Here is a 12,573-nt window from a genome sequence, read left to right on the forward strand (position 1 = left end):
GTTTCCAAAGTCGTATGAACGTAGGATTGAGTTAAACTTGGCCAACACCCAGATGTGAGGCGGTTTGAAACGCTCCCCTTTTCTTTCTCTTTACTCTTTCGCTTTCTGCTTTAGCTCGGTACTTTCCAGCCGTTGGTATGTCGGTGAGTATCTCGTTTCTGCATTATAGCCTACATTTTAAAGGTGAAAGTACGCTTTGTTTGTCTCGAATTTCGGCGTTAACGTATAATAAATAAAGGGTTTTGTCGCGAATAATTAGCATACAGCGACTTGTGTGGTTGTCTCGCGGACGTTGTGCGTCAGAATCGGCTCGCTCGAGATTTAAAAAAAAAAAATGGCGCACTGAGAAACTAACAACGGAGTTAAATAAAGTGTCAACTAAATTATATACGCGCAGAAGTTTTTTTTGCCTCATTTTAATCAGGTTTTGAGTTGTACTGTCAGCATTTAGGCAGCAACGTGTGCAAATCAGGTCAGTGCGATATAAAGACACCCACTGAGTGAACTGCAGGAAAATCTAATAAAACATGAAATATATAATTATTGAATATGATTTTTCAGACTTTACATTTTACAAAAAGCAAAGTGAATGACTTCTGCGTCAACAGCCAAACAACATAATATGCATGGTCTAACCCCAGGAACTCTGTGCAGGAACACATCCTGCTTTGTGCTTTTGAAGCAGGTGAATGATTACTGAATGGTATCATTACCTTCCACATTGAATGTCACTGTCGCCCTCTACTGGGTGGAAAGGACAACAACACGTGTATGGAAATCCAGTGTGCTGTGGGTCACCTTTTAAGGCCACAAAAGCTATTTTCCATCTGATAAGAGTGCCAAAGCAGACAATTATTATTATTATTATTATTAGTGTCCACATCACTGGGATTAATTTCCTCCTTAGCTGATGGAGTCTTTGTCCTGCGATCAATAACGTATACGTTTGCAATACATTGGCATTCTGAGCCAGTCAATTATGAGCTGCAGACTTAAGGGGACTGTTTTAAGTATGCAATGATCAAATCTCAATTAAGGATCATGATTTGGTGAATACCTGCATTTATACCTATTAATAATCCCAGCGGCCATGTTTTGATTTATTAATAGGCTCTATACTGTTGTGGTTTGACTGATGACAATTGCGTGAGGCTACAACTAATGATTGTTTTCAGTGTAATGTAAACAGAGAATTATTTTCTAGATTTAGTTGTTTTGTCGATGAAACGTCTCCTCAAAGGTCTTGTTTTCTCCACAATCCACAGATATTCAGATCACCCTGATAGAGGAGTAACGAAAGCAGAAAATATTTGAATTTAAAGAGCTGGAATCAGAGAATATTATAATTTAATAGTTGACAACTGATCTAATATAGGTGTCAGCTCTACGTATTCTGTAGCATATGAAGGTGTGTTCACTCATTCTCACGTGATGTTGTTGTCTTTATTTATTATAAATCTCATTGGGTCCATTTGTGATGTTTGAGATGTGATGCTTTTGTCGTTACATGATTTACTGACACACAGTGTTTCCACAGATCCGTTCAGAAACCATGCAAAGTAAATTAGATGTTCCTCTTCATGGACACTCACTGAACATTGTGAAACGCAGTGGACCTGCTCTCAGCGATATACTGAATAGCAAATTTGGATGTGTGGCCACCTTTGACGGTGTGGACTTTGAGAAACATCAGAGCATTGCATCGCCGACCGTTGTCCCAGAGAAGAGGTTTGCTGCCACGCTGCCAAACGGTGTTGAGGTGGATGTGTGGAAGGCGGATCTCACCAGTTTCCCAGTGGATGCCGTTGTGAATGCTGCCAATTCAAGTCTTCATCATGGTGGTGGCCTTGCTCAAGCTCTGTCTGAGGCAGGTGGTCCTACAATCCAAAAGGACAGTTATGATTATATCAGCAAGCATGGTGACTTAAAAACAGGAGAAACATTTGTCAGTGCTCCTGGATCACTACCATGCAAGAAGATAATCCATGCAGTGGGTCCACATCTGATGTATAATCCAACGATGTCTGATGTTACACAAGCTGAACCGCTGTTGAAGACGACCATCTGCAGCATTCTTGACAAAGTTGAAGAACATGGTTTCATGACTGTTGCCATTCCTGCTATTAGCTCTGGGCTGTTCAACTACCCCCTGCCAGACTGCGCAAACACCATAGTGTCAACTGTGAAACGCTACTATGAAAAGTCTTCCCGTCAAACACATCGTCCTCCAAAAATCCTCCTTGTGAACCATGACGAGCCCACTGTGAGGGAAATGGAGAGGGCGTGCCGTCAGATATTCGGCAAACAACATCAGCCCATGCTTTACAGCCAGGCAACAGCAAGCAGAACCAGAAGTGCTGCCAAAACCTCAACTCCGACTGTCCAGATTGGAAATGTCGTTCTGAAAGTGAAGAGGGAAAATATAGAGGAACAACGGGTAAGAATCGGCTATGTGTCTTCGCTGTTTTGTAAAAATGATTTTTTTAACTTATTCTATGACATCTGATGTGAACAGCTGCTTGTTTGAACTGTTATTGACTGTACAGTATATTAATATGTGTTCTACACTAACTGTTTTTTGTGATCCAATGTGGTGTTTAGATTTTTGGAGGCTTCGAAATCGATGCCAATCATCTATATTGTTGCTCTGATCCTTTCATAGTCACTGTTCTTTTTTGTGCCCCCTCAGACAGATGTCATTGTAAACACTGCATCACCACACAGAGACCTAAGCCAGGGTCAGATCTCCAAGGTTTTATTACAGAAAGCTGGTCATAAAATGCAAGACGAACTGCGTTTTGCTAAGATGATGGGACATGCCATTCCGACAAAATCCTACGGGCTGCGATGTCGAGAGGTGTATCACACTTTTTGCATTGACAAGGACCTCCCTAAAGCAAATAAGGTACAGTATACAGTTTTAAAGCCCAAAATCCACACTAGAGGGAGTTATTCTCTCCCACAGAAAATGTCACTTCAAACTCTCTAAAGCACTTGGTTTGAGGTCCAGGCCTCCTTAAAGTTTTAGAGAGAGTTTTAGGCAGAAGGTAAGAAGCAGCAGAAAAAATATGCTGTTTTTTGAACATTAAAGCATACTAACATATTCTAAAGCAAATTTTTAAACTGTAAATTTGTATGATACTGGCTTTAATTAAAAAAATGATCTAGTCTGCTGTGGCCAGAACTATAAATACATCCAATTTAAGTTTGTCAAATCAAAAAAAAAAAAAAAAACATATATAGGAGATTTCAAGAGTTAGTTCTTTGAAGACAATGACAGCTGATTGTGCAGATGATTTTAAAAAGTGACACAATTGAAAGCTTAGAATAATATATATACCATACAGACAACAAGTATTACTATCTATAAGTTGCTTAAGTATGTCTGTGTCTTTGTCCACCTATTGATTCATTTCAGATCCTTTTTAAGTCAGTATTGGAATGCTTACAAAGAGCAGAGCAAAGTCAACACCAGTCCATCGCTTTTCCTGCCATCGGCACTGGAGCCCTTCGCTTTACTAAAGAAGAATCTGCCTCCATCATGTTAAAGGCAGTGATTACCTTCGCCCAAACGTGTCGAAAGAAGATGGAAGTTTACTTTGTCATATTTCCTTCTGACTATGACACATTTCAGGTTGTATTTCAGAAATTCAGTCATGATTTTACTAAAGCTGTAATGTCATAAATAAGTTTCATAGATATTTGTGTATCTGTTAGATGGAATGTGGTTATGTATTTACTGTGGCGTGAAACACTCCTCACACCTACTGAGAAATGCTGATTTGTCCAGTTGAACAAGTTTGGCTGCTAGTGCTCCCTAACTAAGGAAAATGCCATTTATGCTTTGTTAATTGTCTCATATGAAGAATATATATATATATATATATATATATATATATATATATATATATATATATATGTGTGTGTGTGTGTGTGTGTATTAATTAATAACCTTCTCTTTCCAGGCTTTTGAGGAACAAATAGGATTTCTTCAGCAAAATCTCTCACCAGCCTCTCATCACAGCCCTACACCTGGTAACAACAATATTTCCGTCCAGTTCAGTTCAGACACCAGATGGTGGCAGATAACACTGTGTGAAGCATGGAGGCCAACAGACAGTAAAAAAAAATCATCTGTAAAAGATTTAGTGTTGCAACCACTGTTTTTTTATTTTTTTATTTTGGAGCTTTTGTATGATGTTCTGGCAACACATTAATTCATTCATAAATAAGTGAATTGGTAATTCAATTTTTAAAAATGTGAAAAAACACCAGAATAGACCTTGTAAAGTATTAAGACTTTTACGTGTATTGGTAATGCGTATGTCCTGAAAGAACAGATTTCTTTAAAATATAATACACTCTTAAAAACATATAGAAAGCTTAGCTGTAGCTTACTGTTGTTGGAGCCTCCATTGCATTCGGTAAAACAAATGATCTGTAGAAAAAAAAAACAACTATAATTCAACTAACCTTGTTTCAGATATAATTAAAAATAATTGTTTATAATTATCTTGCCACAGTGATTCTGTTGTTATGTCTTTTTTTTTTAAGCAGCAGCAGCAGCATCACCACACAGAGATGATCTGCCCACCAGCAAAACTCCATCTCCACAGATCAGCCTGACTGGCCTCTCTGATGAATCAACACGCGAGGCTGAGAAATGGCTCACTCACCTGCTCGTCAACTCCGGTACTGTTGAAATCTACAACAACTTCATCCAGCACTTAAGTGAGACAGAATATCGGCAGCTGGCTCGTCTGAAGAAAAAGGGTGTTCTCATTGAGGAGTTTCTTGCCAACGGTCATGCATGCATAACTATAATCGGGAATTCTGAAGATGTTGCAGTTGCTGCGTTGCAGGTGGAGGCCATGCTCTGCACCGTCCAGAAGAAGTTTGTCTCGGAGGAAGAGTCTGAATTGCAAACTTTGACAGCTGGTAAAGTGTTCTTTGAAAGAGAGACGGTTAAACGTGAAAGCAAAGAGTTTGCAGACAAAGTGACTGCCTTCAAAAATGTGGGGCTGAGGATCACAAAGGTACAGTATGTACAAATGTAGCATGCTTAAAGTTGTCGTAGGACACTGGCTTTGTAATTTGGTTTATATTACAGTTTAATTTTTGATGTCTTCATGTGGTTTCATGAATAGAAATGAATGATGCTGCATCTAATCGAAAAGTAGTTTCAAAGGGGACACAGTCTTTTCTCAAACTGGGAAATGTTGAAATGAATTTATGTAAAAGTCTGTGTCTTGTTTTGAGGCAGTGCATGACAAGTGGCATACTTTACTTTTAGGTGGACAAGGTGGAGAACTCTGCGCTGAAGCTGCTGTTTGAACTCAAGAAAAAGCAGCTGGACTGCCGCACTTCTCAAAGAATGTTGCAACGCATACCTGCACAGTTCTGTGAAATGGTCAGCCATATTGGATTCCATGCAGAGTATGCACCACCTGAAGGTATGTTAATGATGCCACAAACAGCATTAATGATAATTTACTGATGTCGTTGGATATAATATGAAAGGCTAACACATGCAGACAGGTGACCAATTACAGGAAAAACCAACATAAAGGGTCTTAGCAGCGTGTTGGGGCAACTTGTGCTGCAAGAACAGCTTTAGTGCTCCTTGGCATCGCTTCCAAAAGTACCTGGAACTCTACTGGAGGAATGAACACCGTTCTTACGATGGCTGTTCCCTCATTTGGTGTTTGGACGATAGTGGTGGAGAGGGCGGTCTAATGTATCAGTCAAAAATCTTACAGGTGTTTGGTTAGATTGCAAACCATAGTGTATGATTCGCATCATTTTCATAATCCTCAAACCATCCTCTTGTAAGAAACCACTGTCCATCGTGATAAGAATGTTTCATCGTATGATAAAGGTGATCACTCAGAGCAACTTTGCATTGATTTGCAGTGACCCTTTCCTCTAAGCAAAAATAACCCAAACCATAACCAGAGCGTAACAAAGCCACTGGATCCCCTCATTGTAGGGGTCAACAGGTTTTTTTCCTTTAATTTGTAACCAGCATAACATCCAAGTGAGAAGGGATGTAGTAACAATCTATGCTTAATAATCTTCCTCTTTATGTAGACCCAGCATATGGCGAGGGCATCTACTTCACTGATAAAGTGAAGAGGGCCATGACCATGTGGAAGGCGAGGAATGAGGAGTATCTGTACTTTGTGGAGGCCGACGTGCTGAAGGGGAACTCCACCACTGGGAGAAGAGATCTCATTGTGCCACCCACTGTGGGGACGGATCCCAGCATTTTGTATGACAGTGTGACTGGAGGGTCTGATGTCTCCGTCATATTTAGCGGCTATCAAGCTCTGCCCAGGTACATTATCATCTGTAAGAGGGTTTAGATTTTTCTAAACAACCCTGAGTACATCCCTGGCAAACATATTTACTATTAGAAATTACAGTTTGCAGTAAAACCATTAATGGACATCAGTATCGTAAAACTATAAACATGTCAGCTTTATTTTTCTTTTAGTTGAAATTTGCATAACTACAGCAGTAACTTGAATTTCTAGTTTCTTTTGGGATGATTGAGCTGCGTTATATAGCAGCACTAGTACTGCGAGGAGTGGCTTAATCATTTGTATATCAATCAATGATCCAGCTTTAAAGATGTGCTGTCTTATAGCAGCAATATTACACTTTGTCCATTTGTGTATGTCATGTGTTGAGGGGCACCACACCATGTTAAATCTCTAAACACCATTAAAGCAACAAATCATTCACTGGTTTCATTTTGTTTGGAAAAAGAATCAAATGTGATTCCTGATCTAACAGATGCAAAGGTTTTGGGAACAGGGATGTGCACTGCGCCACAACAAAAGGAATGTAATAGTTGTAAAATGTATCTTACACGAGGATTATCAACTCCAATGAAATTAATCATTTTATATGTTTGTAATTAAGTCTCAACTCTCACTACTTAAAAAATGGAAAAGATGCTTGACGGAACAGACCACAGCCCTTACATGTACCCAACTTTGCCAACTAATAAAGTACATTTGAATCTCAACAACACAACAAAACCCGATCAGCTACGTAGCTTTAATAAAACTAAATACAATTTACGTTTTTACAAAATGAAACATGTAAGTTTTTATACATGACATATAAAAATACATAAAACCAAGTCCCTCTTAATCATAATGATACAATAACAACTGCTAGAAACCATCTACTGAGCATCAAAGTTCATCACCTTTGAACTTTAGGAATTGTGTCACAAGGAACTCAAAACCCAACTCATCGTCTGTTTACTGGAGCCGTGTTTCTGTCAACAGAGGATCAGGTCTACTCGGTTGCCATTTTGGTTGCCACCTAAGTGGAATTTAACTCAAGAAACAGTGAGAGACGTTTGAGATACATCAGGGAAATGTCCCGTCTTTAATTTGTAACCATTACTTTACAAAAATATGTGTAACCATAATATCTGACCTTAAAATGAAAAAAAAAAAAAAAGAAAAGCACACCTCTAAACACAAGAGAAAGTACGACTGGATATCAGCATGTATTTGTGTATTTATCACTGGCAATATTGTCACATGGGAATGATTGTCTATGTAACTGTTACAGCTAATAACTTGTAGACAAAGCACCCTCAAATGTTTTGACACACCTACAGCAGTAAGCTAATTACACGGAACTGTAATACCGACGAAGACCATTTAACACGTCGACATAAACAAGGAATCGCTCCGGTGCGCGCTGGAGTGACGCTACATTCAAGGAATAATCTCGTACCCTGGTGTGTGAAACTTCCTACGGCGCGATATTGACGTATAAAAGAAAGCTGGCGTGACGAGCAGAGAGGCCGGGGTTTGTCAGGAGGGCGGGCTGTTTGTAAAGTGGCTGGCAGTTCTCATCATAATGACATCTGAGACGGTAAAAACCTCAACAGCAGCTGCCCGCGCTAACAACGTGCTGAGTAGATAAATGTGGCACATCTGGACTTCTATGTAAGTAATATAACAGAGGTTGGTCCTGTTTCTATCAGTATAAAGTCCCAGTTATTTTTTTTCCCAGTGTGAACATTTTGAGACAGTAAATCTTTTTTTTTTTTGTGACTGACATTTATGGCTTTCTCTTCTAAAGCTGTTCAGACTGCAGGTCCTGTCTTCTACTCTTTCTACACTAACTACAGGACAACCGTCACCAATGTGTGGCTAAGAAACCCTGCAAAGTATGGCCACCGACTTATTGTTTCTGTCAGCTGGTCCCTGACTCCCACAGCTTTAAATTACAGTCCTTTATCCACGCCCGCACTCAGTTTCACAGATGCAAACACAAAACCTGATTTCCACTCTCACACGAATGCAAACGTCACTCTGTGCATTCAGCTATCTCTGTCCCGTCTACGAGCAGCGTGTGAATGATCCCGTCTCGTCTCTTCCCGCTGCTCACCGCTTTCACACAGCAGTTGTGGTCTCCGAGTGTAAAGTGCGTCTCTGTGCCGTCATCCACAAACTCCCCCTGCGGGTGCAGATCAGAAAAGTGTGGACAAACACAGCAGTATTATTTGCTCTTGTGCTTCTCTATATGCAGAAAATGTAGAACTACAGGGTTTTGTTTTTTCAAGCTTTAGCAGTTACTTTTGGTTAACAGGATGGATAATGCAGAAAAGTTCCAGGACTGGTGTCGCAAAAGATATATTTCAAACCCAAACTACAAACTATGAGTTTTCACCTTCAGATGATCAACCAGCACGTCTACAAAGAGATCCTGCGGCGTTTGCTTTGTTTGAGAAGAGGCAAGAGTTGTGGCAGGACAAGGCGTGGCTGCTTCACCATGACAACGCGCCTGCTCACAATGCCCTGAGCATCCCACAGTTCATGGCTGAGAAAAACATCGCTGTGCTGGAGCAACCTCCCAACCTCCCTTCCTCTTCCCCAAGCTCAAGGGGGTCATCAAGGGGACCCGTTTTGAAGACGTGGATGACATCAAGATGGCTGTGACGACGGAGCTGTGGAGGATCCCAGAAGAATCCTTCCAGGCGTGGCAGAGAAGGCTGGGAAAGTGTCCTAGACTCCAGGGGGATTAATTTGTAGTTTGTAGTTTGGATTTGAAATATAACTTTTGTGACACCAGTCCTGAAACTTTTCTGACGCACCTCGTACATTCTTAAATAAGTAATGCATCTTTTATTCAAACGATTTATTGTCATGCAGTAAAAACAAGTTAAGTTCTTAGTTCTGCATGTCTGTCTTGTGCCCTGATCAACCTACTGACAGACCACATTCATTCAACCACGCCCATCACTGTCATCTACTCACACATACTGAGGTAAAAGGCTTCTGTCCAGAAAACAACTTGCAGCATCAATGGTGCAGAAAAAGTTCATATCTGCTCTCGTGAAATGAGGATATTTCCCAACAAACCAGTGTTAACTTACCGCAGTCTCGATCCTCTCTCCGTTACACCACACATCCATTGTGTCTTTCTCTGGAAGAAAGTAAACAGAAAGATGCTGAATAAATTAATCAGCAAATGTTGGCCAATAAAAAGTTTTATGGTGTGACAAACAGTTGTTACACAAGCTGCAGTGTGAGTTGTTGTTTGTTGATATTACTGTTCGGTTTTGGTTTCAGTTTGTCTGATAATCACATGGTTTCCCAGAACAAGCACAATAACGTTGCCCTGACTGGAGTCTGTTCTCTGTCTTGAATTACTTGCAGGACTTTCCTTGATGACTACGTCTCCTAAAAATAGCAAATATATACACAATATCTATTCAGCTTTGACATGCATGATAAAAACTAAAAAATCAAACTATGCAACTGCTACAAAGACCTCAAAGTCTTGTTAAAACAAAACACAATGAGAAGAAAATGTTCTCAGAACATTCAAGTGCTTGATTTTGAGAAAATTTGCATGTTGACATGTTTTTTTTATTCACAAACAAATAAAACAAATAAAACTCATCAAATTGAATCGCCTTTGACACCTTAAAATGAATACCCTGCTAAATATTGTCCTGCTTCTCAAGTTCAAGACTCTGATTTGGCTGAAAGGTTCATTTAAATATCACAAGTATCACTTTGACTGGTCACGACTACCCCTGGAGGATATTTACTCCTCTAAAGACAAACAGGCAACACTGAGTTGATGTTAAGACTTGTGAGAACTTGAAATTGTTTACAAAGTTTGAATTGATTTTAGTCACATGTCCAATCCAGCTCGACTGATAAAAACACTGATAAAGATCTCTCTAAAACCGCAAAAGAGGAGGAGCTGGTGGTTTTAGTGTCGGCATGTTCTTGAGTTTAAAGTGAACAGATTGTCTGCAGTGTGAGAAAGCACTACTCGAAACCACACTCACATTTCTGCCACTTTGTTTTACTGCTGAGATCTATAGATAACCACTGCAAACAATGTGCAGCAGTTCCTGTGTGCGGTTTAGGCTGTGTGCCACCTGATCAACTGTCAGCAGCGCAATTATAAGAAGGATTATCTTGGCCAGTGGACAGAGGTGGCCGAAGACGGCGTGGGGATTAAAGCAGTTAAAGAGCTTAGCCTCAGCCTCCGGCACAATATTAGAAGGCAGATCTGAAGAGGCATAAATTGCGCTGTGCAGAAGATTGATTCAATGTCTAGCGGGATCGATTGTAAGAATGAACAAGTACAGCCGGAGATGACACAGGTGGAATCTCTTTAACAATAGATGCTCTCATCCTAATCAACTCACAGTGCGGCTGCATTATTTATATCGCAAAAAATCTCTAACATGGGTGTCAAAGCACCTCGGCTCATGTGAAATCACCACTCCTAACTCTACTGCATGACCTTTCATCCTAGAAGTGATATAATTCCATTCTTTTGGCCTCCATACCACCACACCAAGAAAAGAATAGAACTTTATAGATCCCTTTGGTGCAAACCTCAGGGAAATTGTTGTAAGAACAAAGGGGATTAAAAAAAAATGAACTTTTAAACCAACCTCTGTTACATTACTTGGTTATTTTGAATGTCTTCCCTTTAGTTTAGTTTTAGTTTAAATACCATGAAGCACAGTCAGCCTACTTTTACGCAATGTGCATGTGCTGACATTTTGATTTGACCTGTAACTATATTTTTAGTCTGTCTTTGTGTATTTGTATATGTATAGAAACAAACATCCATCCATCCGGCCATCGCCATCATCTGTAACTACTTGCTGGGATGCTTTTTGGGTCATGTGTTTAAATACATTTGCCTTCACTGTATTTCTTTTTTCTTCAATATGACTAGACTGTCACCGACACAGTAACACGGAGGAGCTCACCCAGCACCACTCTGCAGTCGATGCCGTCCAGGTTGAGCACCCAGGTGCTGGTGACCTTTGACCTGTTCTCCATGTACTTCTTCAGGCTCTTCCCGTTGATCTCCAAGGTGTACTCGTACGCGAAACCGCTGACTGCGTCGATGTTGATGGTGGCTTTGGTGTCCGACTGGCCCACGCTGAACGTCTCCTTCCCCACCAGCTTGAACATCCAGTCCCGTCTGAGGATCTCCTGGAGGTGAAATCAGAAAAATGAACTAATCCTGTGATGAGGAAGTGACTGGTACCAGCTTTAGGACAACACACTGTGGATGCCCACCTTCCCATCCACGGAGATGACCCTCTTCCCGGTGGTCGTGCCGTGTTCAAACTCTATCCTGTGGACTCCATCACTCAGGGCCACCTCCCACACACCAGCCAGATCATTCGACATGCTGACTTCTGCTGGAGACAACAGGCAAAGACGCTAGAGAATTAAATGGCGCATAACTGAACGCTGTGCACTGAGGGGCAGCCAATAAACGAGGCTAGCTGGTGAAAAACAAATGAGAGCTAATGTTACTTTTCTGTGTGAGTTTAACAGTGCCTCCACCAACACACACGACTGTCTAGGAGCGGTAAGCAGAGCGCTTAATGTGAGATGCTAAAAACATGGCTGATGATAACATGGTAAGTTACCGCTGTTACTGACGGCAAGACTTCCGGTGACAAGGATTACCCTTCAAAATAACAGCTGCCAATGCCTGAACTCTTGGGTCAACAAAACTGCCTCTTGAGTGTGGATTCAGTTAACAACCCTTGGAATCTTTCGTGATAAAACTCCTTTTACTTGAAAAAGTTAATAAATCTGACATTTACATAATATTTTCCCTACATTTGTTATCTCGATTGTGGAAAAATATTACATTAGATTCAACTTGATTGTCATTGCAGAGTATTTAAACAGCAAAATGCAGTTTTATATCTAACAAGAAGTGCAAGAGAAGCAGTAAAAGCCTGTTTTATACAGTGTGAGTATATACAGCATGTTGCAGGATAAACACAATGAACACATTAAGCATGTAAACATAACATCTGTAGATAGCCAGATAAAGAGATGAGTCAGGAAATGCCATGAATGTCTAATTTTCACATATTTTCAAAACAAATATTGCGATTTATGACATTTTTTTTTGTAAAGCTTCAGTTCAATATTAATTGTGTGACAGATTTCAAACACATGATGGATTATTACCACCTGAGAGGAAACTAGTTCATCCCACATATGAGCATTTCTCATATCATCACATAATTAGGAC

At 40.3% G+C, this 12,573-nt stretch overlaps 2 protein-coding genes across 3 annotated transcripts; one reads left to right on the forward strand and one right to left on the reverse strand.

Annotated features, from left to right (window-relative positions):
* The first annotated feature begins 39 nt into the window (after positions 1-39).
* On the forward strand, positions 40-6,744 carry parp9 (poly(ADP-ribose) polymerase family member 9). 2 transcript variants are annotated; one of them, XM_008280343.1, is made up of 8 exons: positions 40-143; positions 1,538-2,437; positions 2,690-2,905; positions 3,419-3,634; positions 3,966-4,035; positions 4,555-5,036; positions 5,294-5,453; positions 6,091-6,744. In XM_008280343.1, the coding sequence occupies exons 1-8, from the start codon at positions 138-140 to the stop codon at positions 6,363-6,365; spliced, it is 2,325 nt and encodes a 774-aa protein (XP_008278565.1). In that variant the 5' UTR covers positions 40-137; the 3' UTR covers positions 6,366-6,744. The 2 variants fall into 2 exon arrangements, with proteins under 2 accessions (XP_008278565.1, XP_008278566.1); XM_008280344.1 differs by having other exon boundaries at positions 4,558-5,036.
* Positions 6,745-7,374: 630 nt separating this feature from the next.
* faima (Fas apoptotic inhibitory molecule a) lies at positions 7,375-12,073 on the reverse strand. Its single transcript, XM_008280342.1, has 4 exons — positions 11,595-12,073; positions 11,279-11,507; positions 9,410-9,459; positions 7,375-8,490 (listed from the first exon to the last, which is right to left on the reverse strand). The coding sequence occupies exons 1-4, from the start codon at positions 11,706-11,708 to the stop codon at positions 8,341-8,343; spliced, it is 543 nt and encodes a 180-aa protein (XP_008278564.1). The 5' UTR covers positions 11,709-12,073; the 3' UTR covers positions 7,375-8,340.
* Positions 12,074-12,573: the final 500 nt, after the last annotated feature.

This window comes from Stegastes partitus, unplaced genomic scaffold (genome assembly GCF_000690725.1).
Source record: "Stegastes partitus isolate 25-593 unplaced genomic scaffold, Stegastes_partitus-1.0.2 Scaffold190, whole genome shotgun sequence".
Lineage (NCBI taxonomy): Eukaryota > Metazoa > Chordata > Actinopteri > Pomacentridae > Stegastes > Stegastes partitus.

Coding starts and splice junctions, on each gene's coding strand:
- parp9 (XM_008280343.1), top strand. Junction 2,906..3,418: donor ACCTCCCTAAAGCAAATAAG/GTACAGTATACA, acceptor GATTCATTTCAG/ATCCTTTTTAAGTCAGTATT. Junction 5,454..6,090: donor AGAGTATGCACCACCTGAAG/GTATGTTAATGA, acceptor CTCTTTATGTAG/ACCCAGCATATGGCGAGGGC.
- faima (XM_008280342.1), bottom strand. CDS start 11,708: ATGTCGAATGATCTGGCTGGTGTGTGGGAGGTGGCCCTGAGTGATGGA. Junction 11,508..11,594: donor TCATCTCCGTGGATGGGAAG/GTGGGCATCCAC, acceptor TTTCACCTCCAG/GAGATCCTCAGACGGGACTG. Junction 8,491..9,409: donor GAGAGAGGATCGAGACTGCG/GTAAGTTAACAC, acceptor CTGCACCCGCAG/GGGGAGTTTGTGGATGACGG.